At 42.5% G+C, this 19,112-nt stretch overlaps 1 protein-coding gene across 2 annotated transcripts; it reads right to left on the minus strand.

The window, feature by feature from the left end:
- Window positions 1–118: 118 nt before the first annotated feature.
- GPR89B (G protein-coupled receptor 89B) lies at window positions 119–19,101 on the minus strand. 2 transcript variants are annotated; one of them, XM_080375195.1, is made up of 15 exons: window positions 18,931–19,004; window positions 16,351–16,422; window positions 15,501–15,560; window positions 14,542–14,645; window positions 12,930–13,036; window positions 11,967–12,068; window positions 8,686–8,806; window positions 8,356–8,436; window positions 4,932–5,041; window positions 3,168–3,256; window positions 2,684–2,776; window positions 2,232–2,327; window positions 1,611–1,700; window positions 935–1,000; window positions 119–768 (listed from the first exon to the last, which is right to left on the minus strand). In XM_080375195.1, exons 3-15 carry the CDS (start codon window positions 15,525–15,527, stop codon window positions 562–564), a joined length of 1,293 nt encoding a protein of 430 aa, XP_080231321.1. In that variant the 5' UTR covers window positions 15,528–15,560; window positions 16,351–16,422; window positions 18,931–19,004; the 3' UTR covers window positions 119–561. The 2 variants fall into 2 exon arrangements, with proteins under 2 accessions (XP_080231321.1, XP_080231320.1); XM_080375194.1 differs by lacking the exon at window positions 16,351–16,422 and having other exon boundaries at window positions 18,931–19,101.
- Between the last annotated feature and the right edge of the window lie 11 nt (window positions 19,102–19,112).

Raw genomic sequence — 19,112 nt, forward strand, 5'->3', positions numbered from 1 at the left:
CAGAAATGGAGTGAAATTCTCTTCACTTCTGCCAGGCAGCAAATCTTTGCCACTTTCTAGCTCACTTCTAACCAAATCTTTGGGGCTGACAAAAAAAAACAAACCTGTGATGCTTACATGAGGTATTATAAAAGCTTATTTAATTCCAGATTCAAACATTCAGCTCCAGAATTGCCATCCTCTGAATCCCAATTATGAGTTGATTTTCAGAAGAAAAAAGTCACATTTCCTTGGTGCCTTCCCTGAAGATGTTGTTCTAACAGTAAGAGGTCTCACCTCAGACAACCCTGTATGCAAGTCCTGATGCCCCTAGATACCGGTGTACCAGGAGTGTCCTTATTCCTTGGCAATGAGCCATCTCATGTGCATCCCCTTCCCTTCAAGCTGTGGCACCTTAACAAAATGAGCCACAGAGCTTGATGATGACATGTGGAAGTTCAAAGAGTCAGTTACACTGCTAAAACACACAGAATAGTCCTGGCTCTCCAGGTTTTGCAGTCCACAGGAGTTACAGCAGTGCAGTTGAAAGGGCAGAGAGCAGTGTACGACTGCAGTTCTCACTTAGAGGGCCATGTGCTTTTCTGGGGCTTGTTTGTGTGCTAAATAGAGAAAGAGGATACTGGACAGTGCACTAACTAGGAATATCACATCAAACCAACGATGATAAAAATTGAACTGGAGCTCTCCCAGGACTTCCGTAATAATAGTGCGATACTCTAGAGGCATGCTCATCCGGATCAGGAGCACTGATGACACAAAGTACATACCCTGTAAATTAAAAAAGAGAAAGTAGTTATTGTTTCACAATGGGCTGTGTGGCTAACATGGGTCAGCATACAAGGACTGTGTTATGTGTGTATGTACACACACACAAATATGTATGCATGCGTAAAGGTATATAAAGGTATAAAGGTGTGCCCATGGTTTCACATACCATTATCTGTGCTAAAAGCAGAACAATAACATTGGAGGACTTGCTGCTGGAAATGGCATAGAAGAACTAGGCACAAAAAAAAAGAAGTAATGAAAATAAGCAGGCAGGTAAGTGTGCCTTAGGACAGCATGAAAGGTATATATGATTCAATACTTTTTCATTTTAAGAAAAAACAATTAAAAGCATACTTTCCGGAGGGGTGCCTGTACCCTACGTTCAGAAACCTGCAGTCTTAAACATGAATATCCCCAAAGCCAGTGGTGTCCTGTGGTAGAAGTCATGGAACAATATGTATTGAAGTTTAAGCTTAGATACCAAAAGCCAGGTCAAGACAGTGAGTCACACGTCTTGCCAGTCCTACCAGCAGCTCAAATTAAACAATCTAAATTCTTTTAATCACCAACTCATCAACCTTACTAGTAAGCTGTGCTACAGCATCATTTTGAACCCTTGCTTACATTTAACATCTCCTTTAACGTCTGCATCTCTTCCCAACAGTAATAGTAACAGAGACTGAGTGGGGAAATACATTGCAGAAAGCATTTTTCCTCCCTTCTTCCCTCTGGAAGTATTTATATTGAGATATTTAAAATATAAACTTTCAATACGTATTTATACAGCACCTACAAATAAGGATCTGATAACAGCTTTCCTAGTCCAGAGTCATGGCTCTTACCTTTGTAAGTGTGATTAACAATCCTCTGATAGAGGTAACAATGATTATTCCAACAAGAATAAAGGAAATGTGCTGAGACCAGAATTTTACCTGTATCAACAAGAAGAATACACTTAAATCTCTAACGCCAACCCTGTTTACACCACATTGTATAGCTGCCAGTTCTTCAGGGTCTTTGTATTTCCTAATTGCACAGATATCCGTTGTAGACAGGTTTGTATAACAGACATTTTCACAAATATACGAGCAATTGTTTACTCCAAACACACAAGAAAAACCCTGTATTCACAGGGATATATTTAAAAACCTGTAATGACAGAACACCTACGTGCAAAAGCAGTCATAATTACTTTGTAGTTAAATTATTAATCTAAGAAAGTTGACTAACATGTTTCCATTTGCCCCAAACAAACAAGCAAATCACTGCCTCTCTGGCAAAAAGACCACATTACCATCCCAGCATAAAATCAGCATGAAAGCAAAGTTCATGGTACATTTTCCCTTCCTCCTCAATAAGTCAGAAGTCAAAGACTAATTGTCAGGGCTCTATCACCCTCTCCCTATTTTATTTAGATAAGATAGGAACTGCTGAAAAGGCTATACAAACTAATAAAGTCTCACATCAAATTGGATTCCCAGGTAATTTACAGTGATCTCAATTCCTCTTGTGACTGGATCAGTCTTCCCCACACGGTCAAATACAATATTGATGGTTGCCTGCAAGAGAGAGTTTGGTTTACATTAAAAGAAGAAAACAAAAGCATACCTCACTGTTACACATGAGATGCATGCATGACTCTTACTTTGTGTCACCAAGGAAAGGGGCAGGGGGCAGTCAGATCATCTAAGAAGGTGCAAAATGCACACATGTAAGAATTGCTTGTCTCATGTTCTATACAAAATGATAGATCCAGAGCTTTACTTCAACCAAAGGCCAGTTTCTTTCAGAATTTCCAGAAGCAAGATTTTAAGGAAACTAGAGGATTACTTGATGAACTGCATGTATAGCATAATCTATGCAGGGTGCGACATTCCCATATGTCCACATAAAACACAATAAAATATTTACATACCATGAAGATTTTCCAGACACAATAGATGGAGAAAAAATAACCCAAAAAATTGAAGTATTTTCCCTGAAAAGTTTTGGAGTATTCTATTCTCTCCTGGAAATACAAAAGGAGGGAGGGGCAACAGAACACAAAAAAAATAGTAATTTATCACTTCCATAATCACCCACAACACAAAATTTTAACAGAGCATCCATAGTAGCAAACACAGCTTTACCCTTCTATACCTCTTAACTCAGATGTTCCTAAAACATCTTTTTCTAATTTGAAAGTTTCGGAATGGATTTAGGGACATGGGGCATACTCCAGTATGTATCTGAACTGGAAGGAAACTGCCATCTAGACCCCAAATTAAAGAAAGAGGACCTCACTCCACTGCATCACAACATTTCAACATTTACCTACTGAACACTTTTCGATTTCTTGTAAAATACGTTCTCTTTCAAACTACTCTGGCCTCCCAACACCCATCTGGGTATGTATGTACCTTTGTTGCATGCAAGTCAGCAGTTTCCAGAAAAAGCTGCCGACTCAGCTCTTCTAGGGCATCCACTTCTTGCTGGATAAGGGACAGATCTAGCAAACCAGCACAGTCAAGGCTAGAATACGTCACAAATTCTTAACTAAAACCAAAACACTCCCTACCTTCAGCCCAAGGGCCACATATAAGGATTTAACCACTTTTTTTGATCTACATCAGGTTTTTGATTCAGTCTTGATGGTCCTTGTTGATACCGCACCCAAAGAAATCTCAAGGATACCTATATTGCACACTACTCCTTTTCAAGAAGGTAGGAAGTATACACAGTGTTTAAACAGTCATGCAACAAGCTCTTTATTCCTCTGCCTGGGGAACACAACGTAGAATAGAATCAGAGCTCTCCAAGACTGCTGCTCTACCTTGATCAGTGGCCCTTGTCACTGAAGTGCATCTCACAAAACTGCTGAGTAACCGCTCCAAGAGATTTGCGATTAGTACAAAAAGCCTTGTCAAACAGCCAAATTCTGATTTTAACAGCTAGTGGGAAAGGAGAGGAAGAAGGGTCCTCAGTCTTAAATATGCAAACTGCACACTTTAGGTAGTCTGGCAGAAATTATTGGTAGGCAACTGTAGTTAGAGAAATACAGATCCTTGCAATTCCCAACAGATTCCCTCTACCGCTTTCACACAGGCAGAACAACTTCTGCTCACGTTTCTGCCGCTATAGCACCAGTGGCCAACCTGTATCATGAGAACAATTTATTTGGTCCACAAGTTGCTTCCTGCCCTTCTTTTTCTCACAGCTGTCCAACATGGCCAGAAAGCCAACTACAGGCTAGGTAAATTGTTCCAGCACGTCAGCAAACCCCAGTGTTTTGCTCAAGTACGTCACAGGTTCTCCATCCTGGAAGAGCATACGTCAAGTTATGAGAAAAATACACATGAAGGTCAATCACATGAGCAGAGGATACATCAGATCAGAAATTTGCCTCCCACATCAGTGCCTCTGCAATGTGACACCACAAAGACGATCAGAGGGCTGGAGCACCTCCCCTAGAAAGACAGGCTGAGAGAGTTGGGTTGTTCAGTCTGGAGAAGAGAAGGCACCAGGGAGATATTAGAGCAGCCTCCCAGTATTTAAAAGGAGGCCTACAAGAAATCTGGAGAGGGATCTTTTACAAGGGCAGGTAGTGACAGGACAAGAGACAACAGCTTTGAATTTAAAGAGGATAGATTTAGATTAGCTATAAGGAAGAAGCTCTTCACAGTGAGGTCGGTGAGGCACTGGAACACACTGCCCCGAAAGGCTGTGGACACCCCATCCCTGGAAATGTTCAAAGTGAGGTTGGATGGAGCTTTAAGCAACCTGGTCCAGTGGAAGGTGTCCCTGCCCATGGCAGGGGAGTTGGAACTAGATGATCTTTAAGGTCCCTTCCAACCCAAACCATAAGCGTGCCCATCTGTCTTGCAATCTGCTGTACACCTCACCCATGGTGATGCAGCAGCACGTTTACAGGGCAGGACAGCAGGAGCACACAACTCCCGACTGTGTCACAGTAAAACTACGCGTCCAACCCCTGGGAAAAAGGTCAGACAGGACAGTGCTAGAAAGCAAACTTCCCAGGAGGCATTAAGCCTTTTGCTCTGACTGCCGAAACACGTTGAAACATGAATGCTTTGTAACTGGCCCAACTAACACTCTTCTCTTCAAAACAGAAGAAAGCTGGAGCCACCTCCTGATGCAGGTGCCAGCATGCAGATGAAGGATACTTTCACTGCCTGCAACAGATGTTGTAACACTTTTTATCATTCCCCAGAAGCCAGTGGGTTTGTTATGCACTTCTCCTCTCTGGAACATTGTCCTATGAGCCACTGCTATCCTGAAAGAACAGAAAACACAAGTCCTTAGGAATAAAGTATTTTTATAAAAAATCCAAACAAAAATCCTCAAAAAAAACCCAAAACCCAGTTCCTTAGAAGACACCGTTAAACTAAATTAACTGCAAACAGATGCCCCCCCTTGTTTTTTTCCCCTAAGCACCAATCTTGCTTCCTAACATTATCTTGATTAGCTCTGGAGTAAAGCCCAGATCTAATCAAGTGAGATTCAGTAAGACACTTCCCAAGACTTCCATTCAGGATCCTGCTTCAACCCTTAAAGGGATTTAAACCCAATTAAAAATAAAAATGTAAATGGATTTTTCAGGCATACAATTAGTCGCTTTCCTTTCCTCAAACATGTGACTGTTCATGTGCTATCTCAAGTTCAGGACTCGGAAGATTTCTCGTGCTCCCACTCTCCCCTTGAACACCTTCTTCCTTATCACTGCACATCCGCCTCCTCCACAGAACTGTGAGTGCTGGATGGTATGCAGCAGCACTCTCTGATATGCTGTCACTCACTACTGGGCTGCATGACAAGCTGTTATGAAGCTGAAACACATAAATCCATTATTGGACTGAACTACTGGATGCTTCAGGCAATCTAAACGTGACTCCTAAAGCTAATTCCAACACTACAGCAGCAGCTGCATATTGTCGCTCACACTCCCACGTGCACCACAATATAATCCCCATGAGCAGTGCTGGCTTCTGGCCTCATTCCCTCACATTTCTCCCCATTGAAATTTGCGAGCCAGTTATCCACTCCTAAGCTGAAAACTATTCATAGGATTGTCAAGGCGATCCATGATTTGACAGTGTTTAGGCCCTTTCTTGGGGGGCTGCAGCCAGCATTGCTACATGTGGCACGGAGCTCTCTTCAAGGTTGTTGATAAGCAGTGTAACGGCGGGGGGGGGGGGAAGAAAAAAAAAAAATCACTCCTTTGTATCCAGCAAATAAAATACCCTCGGCGCACCCCACATAACATATAAAACTACATATGGTCACAAACTACAAATAACAGGTATCTTGGAATGATTCAATTCATCCTGATAGCTGTCAATACAAGAACTGCATTTCTAATCCTTGCTTTCTTCCCAGTACCTGATTCACATGTTCCATCCCAAATGATCCAGAGCACTGCAGCAAAAATGCAGCTATATCAAGGTGAAGTGCAAAGCTATAAGTATGCAAAGGCAAATCTTTTTTGAGAGGTGACAGGGCTCTCTGTACCCACTGAGTAGTCAGGAGCAATGGAGACCTCACAGAAAGGATCCACAGGCAAAACCCACACACTCTGCCTGTGTAGATATGTGATACATCTACATCAAGATAAGCTACTTTGACTCTAACATGAAGCAAAATGAAGCAACGGTGCAACAGAATCTAGGCATTTCAGATCTGAGGATTAGTCAACGTCATACCTGCAAGGATGAGTATAAAGAACCTGCCAACCTTAGAGGCAAGTTGCCACAAGGCTTTAACTGATTACACTCAGTAATTCCTGTGCAAAAAGCATCAGGGAAAACAACTTGCAACAACTCTCTCCTACTGACAAGGAAGGCAGTATGATAAGGGTTGGTATGAGAAGACATGTCAAGATCAGCGAAGAAAACAAAAAACCTTTATGTTCTATTGCCTTATAACCCTTGTATGCATTGGTAAGTTCTGAGATATCAGCAGTACGTACGGAAAAGGTAGCCAGCAAGTAACTGACAATTTATGGACTACATTTACCATACACTGTAAAACACTGCTATTCCCGCTTGTTCTGCCAAATAGTTTGGATTGATTTGTATCCATCTAAATGCAAACTTTTTAAGCTCTGCTTTATACGAGCAAATAGTCCAATTATGCAAGCCACTACTCCCTGTCAAAGCGAAAAAAGAATAAAAACTCCAGAATGCAAGCTCCTGCTATTTCTTGCACATTTCTGAGACTACATAGTTTTGGAGTGGTTTTGGTTTGTTGGTTTTTTTTGTTGTTGTTTTTTTTTAAACACCAATACAGGAACTTCAGTATAATTCCCCAGGGATTAACACACTTTACCTGGCGCTTCATAATGCTTAGAAAGTTGCCATATTCAGAAGATCTCCTGGTTATAGGAAGGTAAGAAAGTGCTTCTCAGTTGCAAGTCCCAGAAATTATTAATTTTACCTCAACATCACTCTCCCTGGACCAGAGGTCCAAAAACATTGTACAAAAAGAACACAGACACAGAACTACGCAGTATCTTTTAGCTTCCGAAGTACTGGCTCCTTAATTGACTGCTCCTAGTCGATTAAATCAATTAAAACCGAGTAATTAAATCCTCTCACTACTAGCCATCTCACACAAACACAAAGACTGAGTTAAAATTTGTTCACCACTTAACATTTAAAAAGCGGAAGAAAAAAGTTATGCTTTAACTACCCTTTCATATGCTAATACTGATCAGCAGATACACACACTGGTGACTAATTCAGCAAGGTTAGACTACCTAAAAGCTCCCCTGTCATACATTAAAAGCTTCCATTAAAACATCAGTGCACCAAAAGTAAAGTCTGTGGGACTCTTGTGAGAATTCAGTGTCAGACAGTCAAACCTTGAAGTGACTATAGTAATTCTATTTATTCCGCTCAATTAGTAAGGCATGCAATATGTAATTTCTAAGAGCAGACAAAAATCTGTTCAGTGTAAATGAAATTACATTGTTTCCAAAAGTAGCTTTTTTCACTTGTGGTACATGGAATAAGTTAAACCAACAAAAGCTGAGTTTTGACAGCAAGCTTGTGCACTAAACTATAAGTCACATTAGCGAGGTTTTGCAATTTTGCAAAACTAATGTCAACCTTGTCGTTTGCAAGAACAGAGCTGTGTCCACACCAACTCACTAGCCCGCTTCAGCTTTGACCAGGAAACACCAGATCCACAAAGCAGGAGCACGCTCAGTATGTACGAACCAATTTCTGTACTGAAACTGCCAGAAAGAGAGCCAGCTGCAGTGGCTGAAGGATCACTTATCAGGAGAGCAAGGTGACCATCTTACAGACTAGTCAAGCTCCCATCAGAGAGTTACAACTTGTCTTGGAAGCCTAACCTGTGCCGCTGCAGTAAGAAAGGGTACTATTTAGTGCATGTCTGGGAAAAATACCAAAGTTGTGTATCAGGCCAGAATGAAACACCACAAAGCTCAACACAATTCAGGCACCTGTTTCATAATCACATAGCCCCGAAAGGACTAATAATTTTGGTAATTTCAAGAACCATCTTAAACCATAATCATCAAAAATCCTTGAAATAAATCATTCCATGCCACTGCTGCCTTCTTACCTTTTTTTCTTGCTAACAATCATGTCCATAGTCTGAAGGAGTCGTCGCTCCAAAGCCAAAATATCTGCATCTGTCACATTCCTACAAAACGAAGGTACGCAGTTAGGCCTACTATACCATTTCAGAGGAAATATGCACATGCTCATAAAACAAAGAAGAGAGAAGCCTGTGTAAGGAGAATATGCTTCAGCAATGGAAATGGTTCTACCATGTAGTCATGGCAATAGCTAGATTCAGAAAAGTTACAAAAAACCTTGAATCAATGCTGCAGGAAAAGCAGAAGAATAATCTCAAAAAGGTGGACAAAATATTTCACAAGGCTGCAGTTACCTGAGAAAGTAGGACATGTAAGTGTATGGACAGTTGACAGCCCCAAATCCTGACAGCAACGCCATCAGTGTCACCCCAATCACACCCACACGGCTGATGAGCTGTTCTATAGACAGGATTCCTGAGAGAGAAAAACCACAGCATTAGTAACCTTGGTCTCTTCACTCTGCTCTGCACTTGGTGCCTTCAAAATATAACACACGTACAGAGCTGCTTAATGAATCTGACTGCCTTCCCACCGTTAACGGCCAGAGGTCGTATGAAATACAGACAGGGAAAATGAAGAGAGGGGTAAAAAGTCTCCCTCAGAAAGCACGTTACCATGCTTAGAAACAGAGATGGGAAACTCTAGCTGTGAAGAAGCTTAAGACAGATCTGCAGAGGACGAACAGTCAATATTTTGGTTCTAAATACATAAAACATTAGTGATTGCACTTTGCTGAGGTGGGAACACAGATCATCCACCAGACACTGCAACAGAGGCATCTTCCACAAAGCCAATTCTGCAATAACCAGGATCAGTTACCCAACCAGTTAGTCCCGGCAAACTGTCCAAAAAATGTCTGACCCACAAACAGGAAGCCCTGTCCTGTCAACTGGCATTAGAAGGGACCCCTCCAGATCAGACACAATTTGTGCTGGTAGGACAGTGGAGTTACAACACTATGGGAAGCTTATGCTGCTCCTTGCTCTTCAGTATTCACCTTGTGGACACTAACACATTGCTGAGGTGACCACCAACAAGGCATTCCACCTGAGCACCAAACGGACTCCAAAACATACTACATAATACAGCATGAACATCAAGTCTGTGCTGTAACCAACACCAAGCACCAAAGTTGCATTTATTCTTCTCAGCCATTAAACACAGATCTCAACCTGTCTTCTCAGAGTAGAGCGCCATGTGCTACTAAACACTTTTTAGGGAGCTAGTTATAGAGCAGCTGCCACACACAGCACATTTGGAGCTTACATGATTGCAAAGCTGAGATGGCCAAGCGCCAAGCCACATTTCATGCTTCAGAGAAGGGGAATAAATGTTGAAAACAAGGCAAAAAGACTTCACAAAGGGAGACTGAGACACCCAGTCATGTGCAGCTGCACAGAGATTTACACGAGCTACAGAACGTGCTACAATACACTGGCCTTTTGCCCCACACACTGTCAGACAGCAGCAGTTAAAATGGATCTGCCTTCAAAATGACATGACATTCCACCGGTTAAAGCAGTGCTTCCCCATAACACTCAGAGCAACCCTACTCTTGTGATCAGGTCAGATAAAACGAGTGTTTTATCAACTCAGACAAAGGTAAGACTTTTATTAGAATACAAGTGTGTGACTGAGTAAGGCTTCCTTCTACCATGAGCTCCTAAATTCAGGTCTATTAAAGAAGCTGCAGACTAAGCAGGGCTCCTGACTCGGAGCCCTTGACGGATGGCGCATTTCCCAGCTGCAGCACACTGCCATCACCATCCCCAGGCGAGGCACTCCCTGGCACAGGATGCCAGTGCAGGTACTGGAAAGGGCCACACTGGTCAGCACAATTCCCCAGCTGCAGCACAGCACCGTGCAGGCAGGTGAGCAGGCTGGGGGCACACTGACAAAGACACTAAAGGTAATGTACTGCAGTATGAGGGGCTCATTAAGTATGGCTCCCTGTCACATCTCCCTCCACAATATGATCCCTCCTGTTTGAATTGAGCCACCGCCACGTGATAAAGCCCTGCAGCAGCCTTGTCCATATATGCAGGGCAGTAGCACCGCAGCAGTACAGCAGGGAAAAAAAAACCCTAGAATCCTTTGCTCTAACCTTACACTTACACCTGGTAGGATAAGGCACTGTACAAATGTTAAGTGGAGTATCATCCTGTTAAAAATCAGGAGTTAAAAATAGAAAACACCCCATTACCAGTTGTGGAAATCTGCAGTTGTTACACAGCTTCACAGAACCTTTCCAGTGATCTGAAGAGGATTAATTAAACCCCATGGCCAAGTTCCCATTAAGTTATTATATTCTGCCAACTCGAGCACATTCTGCAACTCGAAGTGGATACCTGGTTTTCTTGGCAATAAAACACTGAGCAGAGGGATCTGCGGTGTATATTAGCTGCTGTATTTCAGTGGCAAAAGAGACAGTTACAAAACACAGATACACACTTTCTCTTAGGAAGGTTTCAGGCTCAGATGAAAGCATAAGCAGACCCTACAGCAGCTGGTATCTGTCAATTTTTCTCTTACAGATTACTACAGAGTAAAATAGCTCCCTAGCGAACAGAAAGATTAAGCTGACCATTATCTATGCAGACAGACATATTCACCACTTTGAGTGAAACTGACTGAACTTCATCTGTTTGAGAACAAGATACAAACAGTTTTCCAGTGCAGGGGATAAGGACAACACAAGTTACACAGGAAACCCAGGTCACAAACAGTCTGGTTCTACAGTGTTATAATCCTTTGGCACACTTCAGTGCATGAAAAGCTCAGTAGTTAGGCACACGCTAACCAGCTCTCTTGGACCCAAACTAGCCCAACTGCACCCAGTATCTTCACACTATAAATACTCTTGGTTTCATGACTGCAACGCAGAGATACCCAAGCTAATTCTGCACAGAAATAGCTCTGGCATCCAGCAGGACTTACCAACTCACATTCTAGTACCACGCAACTGTACTGCCTCTGGGCTCAGCTGGGTACAAAGCTGTACCAAAGCTAGCATGCGCTGCCAGACACATTGCTGGCTACAGTCTATACAGCTCTGGTGTTTAGGCATCCTGCCATGTTTTGTCAACTGGACAGCCACTTATGCTAAACTGGTCTGATTTCAGTGACAAGAAACAATATTCTGACTGAAAAAGGTCAGATGAAGGCTTGGTTGTCAATTCTTTTCCTAAATAAATTAGCTTTAGTTGCCACAAAAAAAATAAACAAATGAACAAAAAATTGTGATCAATTTTTTGTGGAGATGCAGTTTTTGCGTTCTCAGAAAGAATACTGTGTTCTTACATAGTCTAGGTTCAGTTAGCACTCATTCACTTTGGTAAAGTTTTCCTGTGATACTGGAAGAAAACTAATACAAGTAATTCAGATGTATCCACCCATTTCTGTTAGTCTGACAACCCTCAGATGGCAAATTTCAAAGCTGAGCAGACCCTCAGTTGCAAGAACTGCTTTCTATAGTCCCAAACGTATAGCTGAGATATTAATAGCTCCAAGATAGAAGTGAGATAATAAAGCCTATTTTCAGGAGGGAAGGAATCAGCAAGAATATGAAACTCACCATGTTTTGGGCTGAGGATAGGAAATGGATCCCCCAACTTCCAGAAGAAATACATGAATGTCAACCACAGAACACACGCAAAAAGCAGTTTCTGTCTGTGCACTAGTGGAGAGGAAAAAAACCCAGTATTTTAAAGACATTCTTTCTTTAGGGCTTCTTCTAGCTTGCATGATCACTATATTGGTCCAAAGGTTGTTCTGAGCACAGGTGGCCAAGAGATGCTACAGCTAGCCCTACGCACCACTTCACTTCTTACCAGCCGTTTGAGACAACCATTGGCAAGAGCTAATGCCACAACGCACCACTTTGGCTTTTCCCCATGGATGGATGAAGAGGGCTGCACTATGAACAGGGGATCACTTAGCTGTGGTCTCTCTCGCGTGACTCTGAACATGAAACTGGAAAACTTCATCTTTGTGCCAAAACTACATGTTTAATACTCCCAGCCTACATGCCTAAGCCTAATACAAAAGAGCGCTCAAGGGTAAGTGTCCATTAGTGCATGGAAGAGCCCTCATCCAGCCAATGGTAAGCAAAAAAAAGCAGAAGTAACTTATTGAGCTTTCATGCTTCAAGAGTGATGTATTGAGCTTCTCTGCCTCATTTTGTTTACCCTCTAGCAGAACAACACAGCCTTGCCAAGGGTTCCAGGGTTGGGCTGCAAGCTTATAATTGTAAAGGCACTAATTTCAGTAACATTACTCTAAAGTGCTCAACTTTGTCGAAACCCATAAAGAAAAGCTACATTTACTGGGGTCAGGTAAAGTATCTCCTAACTGCTCAATAAAGAGTTCCTGCTAAAGCATTAAGTTCCAAACAGAAGTTATCTAGCCAGGACAAAGCCAGAGGAAGGAGGGAGCTACAGTGATAGTGTCCAACACACCTGTCTCTCAGAAAAGTTTTTTCTCATTTGTATGCATAGTCTCAAGTTAGCAGCCCCACTGCCATAAACCAAGTACTCACATAATCTGATATTGCTCACAACAAAGTAACCGATGTAGAAGGGTACCATGAAGACTAGGATGAGCAAAATGACACACAGGTTCAGCTTCCAGTGAAAATATCGAGAGCTAAAATAAAGCCAAAATACTGTTAGCACACTATCACAATACAACAAATTTCTCAAAGACAATCGCACTTCAGTGTAATCCTTTCAACCACATCAAGCATTAGATAATATTGGCTTAGCACATAGAATATTCTGGATTTTGTTTGTTGTTTGGGTTGGGGAGGGGGTTGGTTTGTTTGTGGGGGGTTGTTTTGTTTTTTAATACAGAGCTCAAGAATGTGTATTTCAAAATTAACAACTACCCAGAAAAACACACTGGGCTATTTTATCAAATCCTGCATTTTCTATGGTGACTAATGCCGGTTGCAGCATGATTCATTTGATTTACTGCTCATCTAGTTGAACAGTAAATCAAAACTAAGTATAAGCAGTAATTAATTTTGTAATGAGTGGCTGAGTCAAGAAACAGTTAATTCCAATTGAAAAGATTAAAACCATTTAATGGTCATAATTCAACATGTATTACCTCAAAGTCAGTTGTCTCATCTGCAAGACACTGCATAGCAAGAATTTAGAAATACACATATATATCAAAGTGATCAATACTCCTCTGACCAAAGGAGATTAGTCAAATGCAGATGAGAGTCATCTTGGCTGAAATGATTTTTCACTTAGCTTGAATAGAAAAGTATATGTCCTGTTCCCAACATTAACTCATATCCTCTTTATGACTCGGGGAAGGAGAAATTTGAGGATCCTTGTCACTTTTTCCTAGCTAATTCAGAGGTCAACATTTTGATCTATATGGACATCCAGCCCTTTACTGAAGCTTATAAAAGCTTTCCCCTCAGTGATCTCTCTGGCTGCAAGCTCTACAGATTAATAACATACACTCAGAACTAACGTTACCTTTCATCAGTTTTGTACTTCTTGCCTTTCAACTCCTTTGGCTGGTCTCTTATACTAGTATGATGAGAGAGACTAAATATGAAACTCAGCTAACCTCTACATGCTACTGTTCTGTCTTCTCTTTCCTACTGACTTCTGAACTAGATGGTTTTTAACATCCCCTTTATGCAGAAGTCCCCATCCTATGTCAAAGGAGGACACACCTTTGATTCACAAATACCCTATTGTTACAAAAATAGTTTTCACTTCACATCTTATTCACTGCCCTGACCACCACAGAAAAACTAGTGCTTCTAGTTTCCATAGTTCTTAACATCTGAAAAGCGCTCTTCAGCATGATCCGAAACTTTAAAATATTCCCATTATAAAAAAAGGTTTCTTTTAACTTCACAAATGGAGAAAGTCAAAGATAAGCCCTTGCCCTAAGGACCTAGGCCACACTAATAGCAATTACATGGCAAGTCAGAAGCTTATGGCTTCTACTCTCATGTTCTCTCAAATAAACAAATGTTGCTGCTCAAACATCTTCATTGAGTTCTTGATTATTTTCTCACAAGATTTCCCCAGTCCAAGACTAATCCATTAATTTAGAAGTCAGACTCAAGATGCAACAGAACACAAGGCAAGGCTGGTCCTCCAGTGAGCTCCCACACTTACCTGCTGTTCAGCACTCCCAAAATCTCAAAGATGATGAGTTCAAACATGGTACAAGAGAAGGCAAAAGTCACAGAGAAGATCACCTGGACCACATACTGTCGCACCTGCAATGGAGAAAGCAAGCCAGACATCAGGCATTTACATTCCTAGAATGGTATCCTGATACCCCTCCACTAAGAAAAACAAATTATAAGGTATGATGGCTGGGTCTCTTGCTTCAGGGCACTTTGCCCTTTATCTAAACAGGAAGAAATCAACAGCCTGTTAGAAACCACAGGGAAAACTCCTAAGTTCTCAGCATTACACCGATTGCAGCTATTGGCATATTTAATGCAGATGCCTTGCACAGAAGGGATGTCAAGCATGCAGTGTTCTATGTCAACTTGACTAATGATAGACCCTTGCTAACAGAGCTCTTGGATCTTAACCTTAGTTTTAAAACTAAGACCTACTCAGAAAAACTTCTGGGGTCTGAATTTGGCTCGCACTTAAGCCACCTCTGACCTAGACTATATTCTCTCATACCCCTCTAAGTATAAGAGAATGCGGCAGTTTTACCCCATCCAATCCTCACAAACAACTCAGCCACGATGAACACACCTCACTGAGTCTGAAGTTAACCGCTGAATTTTGCCTCAAAAATTACATAAGGCAGGCTTGCTCAAGTGAAGGGGAAAACTATTACCACTGCACCTCCTCCCTATTTTTTTTATTATTATATAACAATAGCCAATTTGGAAACTTTCACTGGTCCCAGAAGAACCCATTTCCTCAGATATCTAGGATACTTTCAAATAGAAACACAATAGGAAATTAAAAAGGAAGTAACTGTAGAGGTAATTTAAAATAAGGTGCGAGAGCTTAAAGAGAAGAAAAAGGCCAACTGCAGTTTTAAAAACATTTCTATAACTGGGAGTAATTTTTAACATACAGACTCGTAGTGAAAGGTCCCTTCTCACCTCATAATCCTTGAAGAGCTTACGCATGAAGAACAGCCACCCAAATCCAAAAAACAGCACCTGCAAAAGAGATGAAGCACTTAACATTTGTATCCAGCAGCTTGCAAAATATGAAGCTGCTTCACTACTGACTGTAGATGAAACAAATGGAAGCAAAAGAGCTAGGCCAAAGCACCTAAGATCCACAGAAGGTTAAAACTTGCCATGGTACCATGGAGAGAAGACTATTTTAAATATTCAAGTGTAGCAGCCACAGAAGGCTATGACCTTACAGAAGATCCGTCAAGACAGCCCAGTTCTGTGTTCCCAAGTTCTCAAAATTCCTCAGTTCCTGGCCTGCCCGAATCCTTTGCACTGTTGTTTCTTGTTTCACTCTCCTAACCTACAGGTTTAAAGCTTATCCTTTTTACAGGAATCATAGTAACGAAGGCAAAGTAAACACCTGAATGTCCACAACATATACATCTTCTAGGGATGAGTAAATTTTATAAAAATATCTGCCGTTTCTTTAAGACTAGAAGGGCATTTGATTTTTATGGAGAGGTCTTTACACTAAAACTGGTTACACACAGACACAATGTGGGTGAAAGGTGTTAAAAACACCTCTAAGGTAGGGAAAAGGTAGTGTTGAATGCCTCAAGCTGGAGTTGTAGAAAGCCACACGGACAAGGTAGGTGAAGCAGGACGAGTCAAAAATGCTTTGCATTTCAATGGCTCTTAAGAGCACTGTACAAAATTTAGTTAAGTTTCAACACAAATCTGAAGAGACAAACTTAGTATCACACCTATTTTGCTGGTGACTTAAATGAAATAAATACAAATTAAGCAATGTAGTCAAAACTGTAATTACCCATCTTCAGACAGTAAAAGGAGGCTGTGTTGTCAGGCCTTCCATGGGTAGCCCCCTCTATTCCTCAGAAGACTGAAAATGAATACAATGATTTAAAAGAACCCAAGTAAAAAAAGAGCTCAGAGGATATTAAATACATTTTATAACGTTAGCTTTGACCAAGGCAAAGACAAAAATCAGTATATGCCAGAACGCATAGGACAAAGACAGTATTTCTTCTCAGCGCACATGGAAAAAGTCAGAGCATTCTGTCTCTCTATGGAGAGAGGAAACTTTCAAAGACAAAAATGCAGGAATCATTGTGGAAGATTCCACTGTGCATCAGGAGTAACTGGATCCCAACAGTGGCAAAGGTAACAGACTAACATGATTTACAGATGAGGAATACCTGGAATGCTGGGCAAGGAAGATCAAACATATTTGTCTTGAAAGAAGAACTGAAACAAGAATGAGGTTTAGTGATCGGTAACAACCGGCAAAACTTGTTTGAGAAGGACTTCAGACTTTAAAGTAACTGACAGCAAAAAGAAAAAGGTAAGATATTCCATAAGCCTCCTATCTACAGGTCGTAAGTTAAAATAGTATGATAAGCAAGTGGTATTTACATAAAGCAACTCCACATTTAACAGCAGGAAGGATGAAAAAGGTACCAAGACAAATGTTTCAAAAAAAATAAGAAAATAAGAGAGAAGGACATAAGCAAAACCGATAATAACAGAGGAAATTATATATGAAGATTAGATTTCCCTTGTGTTAGGGACTATACAAAAGCACAGAAAGACATTATCTTAACAGTTGACACTCTAAAATACTGCAGGTGAATGTGACATGTTAAGTCAGAAGGTTCTTGAGCCTTTGACAATTACATGCTGCAATTTAAATATCTAACAATGCTTTTGAAGATGATGAGAAGACGAAAAGCTGCCAGCAGCCAAAGAAAAGCAATTAAGACAAGTTAGATCTTAGAATGCAAAGCAAATAATGGGAAAGTTTTTGTTCTGGGTGAATTGTTAACAGTATCAAAGCTATAGTCAAGCAGCTGACAGTGAAAAAGCAAGTTAGACACAAAAATCAAAGCATTATCAAGTAGGAGGAGATCGCACTTCTGAGAAACAGCCAAAAGCTGTCCTGAAAACTCTCAGGAAAACTACAGTTGTGCATTAAAGTCTATGTAAGAGAAGCAACTGCTGTTGAACGGGGAAAGGTTCCCTTTCCTCAGCTCATTTTTCTTCATTGCAGAACAAAAAGTTCACACCAGCTCAGACGCTTATCGGATCCCTCTGTGATCTACTCAAACTCATTTAAGGAAATATTGGAAGGAGCACAAATAAGAGAGCATGCCTGTGCAGCAGTGTGAAAGTGAAGAGGGAGCAGAACCCTCCCCTTTTGGCAGAAGCAAATAGTTGGACCATCTCAGTTGCCAGAGGGGCAGACAGGAAGAAAAAAGATTTAGATTCTTACCGAGGAGGAAGCAGGCTAGCAAGCAGGAGAGGAAGGTCAAAGACAACACAATAGATAAATTATTAACAGAGGAGGCTAACAGAGGCAGCATTTCCTCCCATAAAACAAGAGGACAGTTTCAACTGTGTCAAAACCACAACCTACTTCATAATGATAAAGATAGCATGCCAGGAAAAGGGTTAAAGGCCTCCTAGGTGAATTCTGCTGGCATAAAACAAAGACTAACTGAAAGATGACTTTGACAGCCAGCAGAAAGCAGAAGCTGCAGAAGTTTCTGAATCACAGGCGGATCAACAGAGAAGGAGGTATTTAAAATAAAATAGTGGTGTGTCTTTAAATTCCTTAAAGCAGATCATGAAACATCTTCCAAAGTTGTTAAAGAAGCAAACTCCTCTGGGGCAAAGCAAGGGTAGAAGGCACAAATAGGGCATAAGGGACTATTTCAGTTGGGAGGGACTTAGAACGATCAGCTGGCCCAACTGCCCACGATTAGCCTTCCTGGGGAATATCAGAAATAAATTAATAGAAAACAGCAAGATGAACTTCCCTGTCTGTCCCGACTAAGAAAATTTAGATTTACAAAAGCGATGCCGTATTACAAGAAAAGTTCCGTTCCCTACAGCCTTATTTACTGAACCTTTTCAATACGCGTCACAGACTCGCCAACGTCCGTGAGCAGCGGCCACGGCCACACGCCGGGCAGCGGCCCGGGGCCGCGCACCGGCACCGCGCACCCCTCCCGCAGCGGCCGCCGGGCGACACCAGGGGCGGGCACGACGTGCCGGCCCCGCACCCCCAGGCTGGCAGCCGCCAGGGCTTTTTCCACCCCCGCTGCCGAGCAGCGGCCGCCGAACGCATTCAGGCGCGGGGGCCGGGCCGGCGGGGCGAGCGCCTCAGGGAGCCGGCGGACCCTTCCCGCCGCCGCCGCGCCCCGCCGTTCCCTCAGCCCGGCAGCTGCGCACGCGCGCCCGCAGGCCCCGCCCCGACGCCCTCGCAGCGGCCGCTTCCGGAGGGACGGCGGGTGGGCCAAGCGGCGGAGAGACCCCACCTGGCCCCCGCCTCCCCTCTCCGGGCCCGGGGGTTGGGGGGAACACACCGCGCGGCGCAGCAGCGGGCTACCTGCGAGGTGACCATGATGCTGGAGTCGATGAGGAAGCTCATGGCGGCGCCCACCCGCCACCGCCGCTGCCCGCCCCGCTTCCGGCCCCGCGCCGGCGGCCGCAGTGCGCAGGCGTGTGGGCGCGCGCCCCAGCTAGGGGGCGGGGCGGGGCGGGGGCGGGGCCGAGGGGGCAGGGGCGGGA

This window comes from Falco punctatus (genome assembly GCF_963210335.1).
Source record: "Falco punctatus genome assembly, chromosome: 2".
NCBI lineage: Eukaryota > Metazoa > Chordata > Aves > Falconiformes > Falconidae > Falco > Falco punctatus.

What these genes read in the sequence shown, in the direction of transcription:
- GPR89B (XM_080375194.1), bottom strand. Translation starts at nt 18,972, where the DNA reads ATGAGCTTCCTCATCGACTCCAGCATCATGGTCACCTCGCAG. An exon ending in ATTGTTAGCAAGAAAAAAAG is followed by an intron (nt 5,042 to 8,355) that starts GTAAGAAGGCAG and finishes CTGTTCTTTCAG; the next exon opens with GATAGCAGTGGCTCATAGGA. An exon ending in TGCTTTTAGCACAGATAATG is followed by an intron (nt 769 to 934) that starts GTATGTGAAACC and finishes TTTAATTTACAG; the next exon opens with GGTATGTACTTTGTGTCATC.